This window comes from Vigna angularis, chromosome 9, assembly GCF_016808095.1.
Source record: "Vigna angularis cultivar LongXiaoDou No.4 chromosome 9, ASM1680809v1, whole genome shotgun sequence".
NCBI lineage: Eukaryota > Viridiplantae > Streptophyta > Magnoliopsida > Fabales > Fabaceae > Vigna > Vigna angularis.
Window position 1 is genome coordinate 8,820,637 of NC_068978.1, and position 9,239 is coordinate 8,829,875.

Sequence of the window (9,239 nt, forward strand, 5' to 3'; positions counted from 1 at the left end):
ACGAATGAACGGTCGGCCCACCATTGCAGCTCTTCCTTAGTCTTGTAGTCAGACACATATAGGCCCACATCATGTGAGGCCCACCTGTATCCCCTTATGACTGGCCAACCACCTTCCGGTTCTGATCTCTCACTATCGACGTCGACTCCCCTATAAGAAGGAAGAGTGAGACTCCATTTATGACCTCTCGTCGCCATAAACACGGGAACCTGATTCCGATCCGCCTTCCCAGTCGGTCCTCTCAAGAAAGGACGACGACACAGAACTAGGGGAGGAAGACCCATCACCGTCGAACGAACCACCGTTGTCCCTGCCCGTTGACCCATCTGAAGAACTCAAACGAATAGTATCCATTTATTAATTACCTTTGAAAAAGAATATTGTACCGAACGATATACAAAGGAGTGAGTAGAGAAGTTTGAAAATGACGACACCACACACCCCTATTTATAGTAAAATTTTAAGAAAATCGCCACTGCATCGTAGCCGTTAAAACCGGCCACGATCAATGGTCCAGATTTAATGATGCTTCCACTACCCGGGGACGACAGCTTGCCCTAGAGCGACACGTGTGTTTCTCGCCAAAACATCTTTTAAACAGGCCGAACAAGATCTATTCTCTTTTCAAACCGTAACGAATATTAATTGTCTATGGCTTGGGGAGCCTAGTGTACCAGGGTGTCCGGACGGGTACCCTGGACAATCGGTGAACATTGAGCATGGTTGGTCGGTCGCTGACAGTAAGCAAAACTTTGTGTCATGATTAAGGTAAAAGGTTGATTATGGGTGATTGGGTTGTGATTGGGCCTATATTAAGGTTTGTTGATCCAAACAAAGCCCATAACGAAAACTATAAATACAGGTCAAAGGTAAGAGGTAGGTGATTCACATTTATTGTGCATTTATTGTTGAATTAAACCTACCAAACGGACTATCTACTGACTTAAGCATCGAGAACCTTTGGCAGGAGCACCTCCGAACGGAAGAGTGAAGAAGGAGATCCAGGAGCGAAACCGGACGACACAGGAGAGAAAATTGTGAAGGTGTTAGAAGTTACTCGACCTCACACCTTAGCATATTTAATGTGTTAATATGGAAACTAAAATACCAATAAATTATATTTTCTCTATCAATTTTTTCCTTTATGTTAAAATGATATATCAATTGTTCATTAGTTTATAAACTTATAGAAGAGAATGATATATTAATTCTTTAATCTTTTGGTATTAGCTAGACCAAAGTTAGTAGTGTTGAGCTAAGGCATTGCACTTTGTATTTATGTAATATTCTAAATTTACAAGATGAAACTAAAATTTTTGAACAAATTGACAAAAATATGCTCCTTTAATCAAAATAATGAAACTCATTTTGAGAAGTTGAATTTGTTACACTAACATGCTATTGACACCCTTTTTCTTTACTTGTTCGATTAGATTTTCCTTTTCTTGCAGAAATTGTTTGAGAGTTTGGGGTGTATGAGGAGAAGGCATTACACATGGAAGTGTATCACTTGGTGAATTCACCATGGACTCTTCCATGAAACTTTTTTGTAAACCTTGCACAGGACATGCCATACTTTCAGAACAAATCTCAATAGCTCCTTCTGGTATGGTTGGCTTGAATTTCAAGAGCTTTGCATAATCATTTAACAAATGAAACATGTAATCATACACATACTTCATCTTTAAATTCTCTAATATGTAGTCAGTCCCTCCATTTCCAATCATCTGCGCCTGCAACATTTCAAATTCAAAACATCATTAGTATACAGAATATCAATGAGACAAAGGTAACGAGCTTATAAGTATTTGGTTATCACTTATTGTTTGGTTTATTAAGAAGATGTTTATTGGAAAAACACAATACCATTGAGTTATGAACTCAATCACATAAGGAATTGACACTACTCTTTACCCAAAACCTTAAGGCAATGGGTTAATAGGTCTTTCAACATTATATAATGCTCTACTTTCTCATTTCTATCCAATGTGAGACTTAGACTTATACTTATATTCTCAACACTTATAAGTTTTATGAGAAGAATTAGTTGAAAGACAACCCTTATAAAATTTTAATCCAATTTACATAAGAAATTGATATTATTTTCAACTTAAAACTTTAAAACAATGAATAATATTGGGAAAAGTGATTACATTTTGAAGGTGAGAATTCCCCCAATCCACAGCATATTTAATGTCTTCACACATGTTTCTGGGGCTGACGGGCCAATAGTGTTGTAAAGGTACCATATTTCTTGTAAAGAAGTCATAATACGTAGGCTCTACTAACAAGGTCATTGAGTCACACAATATTATGTATTTTTCACTCACAGACCATGCAGCTCCTTCTATATAGATCTTATATCTTTCATCACAAAAATTTCAAAAGTTAGTAAGTAGCATATATGTATCAATGGATTCAAAAGAAAAGCACAAAATATTTACCTATGAGTACACTGATTTTCTAGTTTTGCATTCGCATAATTACTTGCTTTCTCCCTGTTCCATTGCTGAAAAGGGAAAGAAAAAGGTTAATTTGAATTTGACATCACTAGTGAAGTATATGAACCTAAATCAAGAATCAAGGTTAAAGTTATATATTTACTATGCTTTCTATTCTTGCATTCCAATCCTGTTGTTTTGTAGGGTTGCACTTCATGAGTTCTCTCCTAATATTAGCCACTGCTGGGTTTCCCTTCCAAAAAGCATAGGGTACCCTATCTATCCATTTGGTCTTCTTATTGCCTTCTAGTATATTGTGTAATGTTCTTTCCCATGGTCCTATGTTGATCTCAGGCCTAGAACCAAAATATATGAAATCATGTTATATCTTCAAAAGTGGAATTAAAAAACATGTAATTGATTGAGAGAGACTAATAACAATAAGACACGAATCCATCCATATAAATAATTAATATCACCTTTAATTCAAAATTAGATATTTTTTTTACAAAGTATTTATTTTTTTAACGAATTCAAGTGTGAATCTAAATTTCATTTATTAAAAAGATAAAGTTAAATAAATTCAAGTGTGAATTTAAATTTCACTTATTAAAAAGATAAAGTTAAACATCGTATAAAAAAAAACATCAATGAACTTATTGTCTAACAATTTTAAGTTAAAAATTGTGTGAATCTTTTATGCGTAGATTAGACTCGTGTTTTAATATGTTTTAATGTTGTTACATTTTCTCATGTTTATGAAACTTAAACTCATCCTTAATAATCTAATAAAATTAGAATAATGAATAAAGGGAATAGAAATTTTACCAACCCCAGAAGGACCAATCAGGGAAGACAATGTCATGGGAAATTTCATCTCCACAGTAATGGAAGACAGGAGGGGGTGACAAGGCTTGTGGTCCTTGGAAATTTTTTTTCAGTATAACAGTCTTGTCTCCACACTGAAACATTAGATCCAAATCTGGTATCTTTCCAGGGTACAACCTCAGAAGTTGTAAAACTCCCCATATTGTGAACACATCCCTTGTCTGATACACTCTGCCAAGTTTTTGTACATAAACTTTTCCATTTACAATTACAAGCCTAAAATGTGAAACATTTCTGCCTCTTTCAACCATGTCCCTTGTGATTCCTGTGCTCTTCCAAGGTTTCAGATCTTCATGGATCCATCTAAAGTAATCTGGACATGATGTAGTTGAATCACCATCAAACTCCAATGTTGTTGGGTAGTACGATGAACATGTTGCTGTTGAATTTTTATCAGTGCAGTTAAGTGGAAATTGGAGTTGTGGCTTATTATTGAATATTATAATTGTCTTCAGAAGAGTAGTGCTTGTTATTCTTGACTGCAAAAAACTCAAGAGATATGCATCTACATCAATCAAGAGAATGCTTCCAAGAAATATTCATATCATAAACTAATTATATAAAAATTCATATAATTTCTTTGAATTTTTATTTTTAAAATTTTACATAAACTAACTTTAATTTATGCAAAAATTTATTTCTTTTTTCTTAGAATGTCCTATGAAGTGTGCCCATATGTATAATCAAAGAAAAAACAAAAAAAATAATTGAAAACTTACTCTTTTTTATCAATAAAATAAAAAATCAATAAATTAAGTATCAGTTGGTACTCCAATCTTTTACATTCATACGAGAGTATATCTTAAGTTTATAAAACATATAGTGTATAATATCTATGTAAAATATTTCAATCAATAACATATAATTCGAGTATGTATAATTAAAATCTATATGTCATGAAAAATCATTCTATTTGGGGGTAAGGAGACAAACCAATCGATTAAAAGAAATGAATATGAAGGAGAGACAAATTTTAAAAACACATACAAAATTTGTTTTGATCAAGACATAGATCAAAGTATAAAGGATAACAAAAGCTACTTACAAAATCAGCTTCCAAGAAGAAAGAGCTTGCAACAAAAACGATCAAGATGATGATGGAGAAGAAAATCCATTTGATCATCTTGCTAAATCAAATGGGAGGAGTTAGCCTTAGAATTTTATAAGATGTTGTTGCTGACTATTAATACTAAAACTCAGTGCACCTTCTTAAGAATACTTGGTTAATTAAAGTCATTGATTCATAATTAATTATATTAACCACTCAAGACTTTTTTTAATTGCTTTCTCAACATTAAGTATATATCTATCTTTTTATTATGAAGTATAATGTTCTTAATGAAGAATTTAATGCTTTTAGGTAAAAATCGTGTAGCATACCGTATATATAAGGGTAAGGCCTTAAGCATCTAGCAAAGTTACAGTTAAAAGTTTGGTCAAAATGAATTTGGATGCCATTTTTTTTTGTTGGTATCCTTATTTATTTTTACAATATTTTAGTCTTTTGATTTAAAAAAAACATTTTTTATCAAATTCTCAATTTTTACACGTGGTTTATTTATTTTTCACTTTTATTCAAATTAAATCTAAACCTAATATATTCATTTAAGTTATTCAAGAAATAATTTAACTAATTAAAATGTAAAAAAGAATTAAATATATTAGACTGAAATTATGGATATTTGAAAATATAGTGACTAAATTAAATAAAATCCAAAATTAGGGGACCAAATACAACTTGGGCTTAAAGTTTTTAGGGAACGTAATTTGAAAAATAAATGTTCTGTTTAACAAAGTGCTTTAAGGGAATAACCGTGTAATCAACAGTAAATATACTTTATTGAAAGTCTTGAATTATTTTGAAAAACTATTCGTTAAATTAAGTAGTTTAGGTTTTTTAATATAATAAAAATGTTAATTTTCCTTGTAAGTGTCATAAAACAATATTTAGCATTTCTCTTTGAAAAATAACATAAATAAATATTTACATTAATAGGTTACAAATTTAACAATTCATATGTAGTAAGATTTTTTTTTTAGCGATGATGTCAGTTAAGAAAAATTAAAAGTATAGACTTAATAAAATACACATCCTTTTAATTAATAATTTAACAACTTTAAGAAAATAAATTCTTGAAAAAATATTAGCAAATTTGATTAATTAATTGAGCTGATGTCGAAATTCCAGACCAAAAACTGTGTTTGGTTTTAAAAGAAAATAAATCATTTTTATAATTATGTGAAAGAATTTAAATTAATAAATTGTCATGTTTTCAAAATTAATCTTAGAGTTCGTTAGGAGAGAAATATAAAAATAATTTGTTTACATTTTCCTAAAAGAAAATTAGTATATGCACTGGTTAAAAATACTAAAGAAATTATATGAAAAAATATTTATAAATTAGCTCATGAAATAAGTTATTTTATTTTTTTTCTTCAGAAAAAAAAAATTATAGAGAAGTTCGTCTAAACACGTTTTTGATGTATTTAAACAAATCTCTTCAAAAACTTCTAAAAGAGAAAAGTAAAAATTGTTTTTAATTTTGGTATAAATATAAATGTTGATTTTGACATACCTAATAAAAAATTATTTTTATAAACTAGTTTATGTATAAATTAACATTAAATTAAAAATTACATCTATATAAAAGAAATTAATGCCAATAGGTCTCAATTTCTTTGAAACAGGTAATTAGTGCGTAACTTTGAAATAGTATATTAATTCGTGCTTTAACGTTTGGCTGCCTATAATCGTATACCTAGGTTAGGTTGGTTTGCTAGAAAAGAAAGAAACAATTATGATGGGATAAAAGGGAATGAAAATTAAAAAAATTGTAGAACATAAATAAAACAATAATGAGAGAAATAAAAGAAATGAGAAATAAAATAGAAAAGTATGTAATAATAAACCATATATATCCTCCCTGTACTTAACTGAATAAACAGTATTATTTTCACTAATATTTACTTGAAAGTCAACATGAAAAGCTATTTTTTTTTTTTAGATTCTGAGAGACAGAATTTGGCTCAAAGATATTGAATTTTATTACATATAGTTGAAAAATATAATTATTTAGGCTCTATTTTTTTTTTCTCTCTTTCGCATCTTCATTAATTATAGTCATAGTTGTTTCATGAATTTAAACATGCACTCAAATTCATGGATTCATAATTACACACCAACCAAGTCAAATTTCAATATTATTTTAATACAAAAGTTATTACGTGGGAGTGACTTTAATCTCATTTTTACGTGATCCATTTTAATTCTCTCCCCCTAAACCTACTCTAACCCTACCTTTTCATTCATCTTTCTCTCTCAATTAAAAAAAAAGTTATAAAAGAAATATTTACCCTTTTAGGAATTTATATATTTTCATTTTTCAAAATTAATATATATGATATATTTACTTGATATGAAGTAAAAAAGTAAAAATGTAATTTCAAGACCACTAAAAATAATAATAATAATAACAATTCAAATTGAAGTCAAATTCAGTTTATAAATCATCAATAACACAACAGCCTTTAGCTTGATGCAAAGGGATATTGAATCATTCATGAAGAACATAGGGAGAGTGAGAAAGAAGGAAAAGCTAAAAGAAGTGATTATATAGTTAATCAGAAACAATTAACACTAATTAAGAAGATGAATATTGATTAAGAGAGATTACTTACAAGATCAACCCAGTTGACAAAGAAATTGGTTGTAGCAAAGAAGAAGAGGAAGGAGAGGGAGAAGAAGCCATAGGTTGAAACCCACTTTCTCTCTTTGCTCAATGATTGATTCTTAGCCATCATCAATGGAGTTCTTCAACTCCTGCAAATTTTGTCATGGTGTATCACTACATATATGCACCAACTACCTCAAATATTGGATCTTAATAATATTTTTATATTCAAGGTTCAAACCTTGCTTAACAATGGAATATACAACATATTTTTATCTAGTCAAGGTTCAACCATGTATAAACAATCGTATCTATAGCTTTTAACAAATCACAAGGACCATATAATATAACTTTAATAAATTACTAGTTGTGTGTGTGCTTTAAACATAAGTTGTTGTAGTCTAACATAAGTGGTTCTTAACTTTAGCTTCTGAAAAAAATAAACTTAATTAAATTAACCGTATCATGAATTAATGTTATTTGGCTTATGAAAATAAGGTGTTATTTTGTTGGGAAAATCTTATGTTGTAAAAGAATAGTGCAGCCGCCCGTATGTTAAATTAAGTAAATAAATTTTCGTGTTGTTATTATTTTGAAATATTATAAGCAAGTTTTTTTTTCTTTTAAAAAATTATGTAAACTATATGCATATATAATTTCTCTTGTTACATTTTGTTTTTCAATTTTATTCTTTAAGTAAAAAAGTTTTAAATTAAAATAATTGTTATCGTTTCTTTAAATTTTAATCTTCTATAACATCTTTTTAAATTTAACTATATTTAACTAAATAAAAAATGTTTATAAAATTTATTTACAAGTGGTATTATATAATTTTATCTATTTACAAGTGGTATTAAATTTAACTATATTTAACTAAATAAATTAAGAATGAAAGTTGTATCTACACAATAATTTTATCTAATTGAACAAAATTATTTTCAGTAAAAAATATTTTTAGTCCCAAAAAATGTGGAGAAATATTTTTTTTATGTAATTGAATGCTATTATCTATTTTACATAATTTATTGTATAAAGATAATGATGAAGTCAACATTACTCGAATTATAGGATATATGAAAACTACTGACACTTTTTTGGGCTACAAGATTTCATTGCTTTAAAACCCAATCTAATCATCCATAAAATCATGTTTGTCAAAACATCAAAAATTTGTTTTTTTAATTTTTTTTAATTTATATTTATTAAATTAATAATATTTACAAAAATTAAAATAGCATGATTAAATATTAAAATTTTATATTTTTAACTTTGTCATTGCTTGCATTTTAATTTTCATTGTCTCCTTTAAATTATCATTAAAGTTATTTGGTTGGTGATAAAATATATAAATGCTTATTTTGAAGGTGAATGCATTTTTACGTATCATTTTTTTCTATTTTATATGTGTGGTATTAATGTAATTTATTTTCTTATAACTCAAGAAACTGTGTGTGAGATCCGTCTTAGTGCAATGAAACTGGGGTTTCATTGAAGACATTTTTCTTATTTTATTTTTATCAATATTATTTTTACACCAAACAAGTCCTAAGAAATGGAAAGCCTAATCATGGTTTGACTAATCACATCTTAATTTCGTCATAAACGAAATATATTATTAATTTCGTTACTTAAAAGAGAAACAATTAACTCTTGGCACATGGCATGAAACAATTATTATTAAACCTTTATAAACGAAATTCATCTTGTTCTAGTCGTTAACAATGTCACTTTTTCACGGAAACATTTTTTTATACGAAAAAAATCACCAATTTTATTGTATCGTTCTTTTTATGTGTTTTTTAATAATGAAATCCGATAAGATATGTTTAATTGCTTTGAGAAAACTTGAGCGGTTCTAGATATAAAAAATTTAGTTAAATGTTTAAATAAAACACACACAATTTATAGAGGTGCTTATTTCGTTGAGAAAAGCAAAATTTTGGTGGGTAAAATTCATTGGTGATTACAAAAGTTTGTTTTGTAAATTAAAATTATTGGCACTCAATAAATTTGTATTGATAAATAAATAAAATTCGTCACTAATTATTGACAAATAAATAATTATTTATTAATAACTATTTATCGTTAATTAATATTGTAATTTGATTTTTTTTTCTTTTCTTTTTTCCTTTTTTTTTTCTCTTCATTTGTTATTGTAGTCGTTGATTCTTCTCTCTCGACCTCTTCCTCATTCTACTTTGTTAATGTTGTTATGACTTTTGCTATTACCATTTGTCAT

General features: G+C 28.3%; 1 protein-coding gene across 2 annotated transcripts; it reads right to left on the bottom strand.

Moving 5' to 3' along the window:
• Positions 1-1,265: 1,265 nt before the first annotated feature.
• LOC108346451 (uncharacterized) lies at positions 1,266-7,147 on the bottom strand. Of its 2 annotated transcripts, none has more exons than XM_017585530.2 (6): positions 7,008-7,147; positions 3,270-3,808; positions 2,605-2,797; positions 2,445-2,509; positions 2,154-2,364; positions 1,266-1,733 (listed from the first exon to the last, which is right to left on the bottom strand). In XM_017585530.2, the coding sequence occupies exons 1-6, from the start codon at positions 7,128-7,130 to the stop codon at positions 1,386-1,388; spliced, it is 1,479 nt and encodes a 492-aa protein (XP_017441019.2). In that variant the 5' UTR covers positions 7,131-7,147; the 3' UTR covers positions 1,266-1,385. The 2 variants fall into 2 exon arrangements, with proteins under 2 accessions (XP_017441019.2, XP_052724576.1); XM_052868616.1 differs by lacking the exon at positions 7,008-7,147 and adding an exon at positions 4,375-4,492.
• Between the last annotated feature and the right edge of the window lie 2,092 nt (positions 7,148-9,239).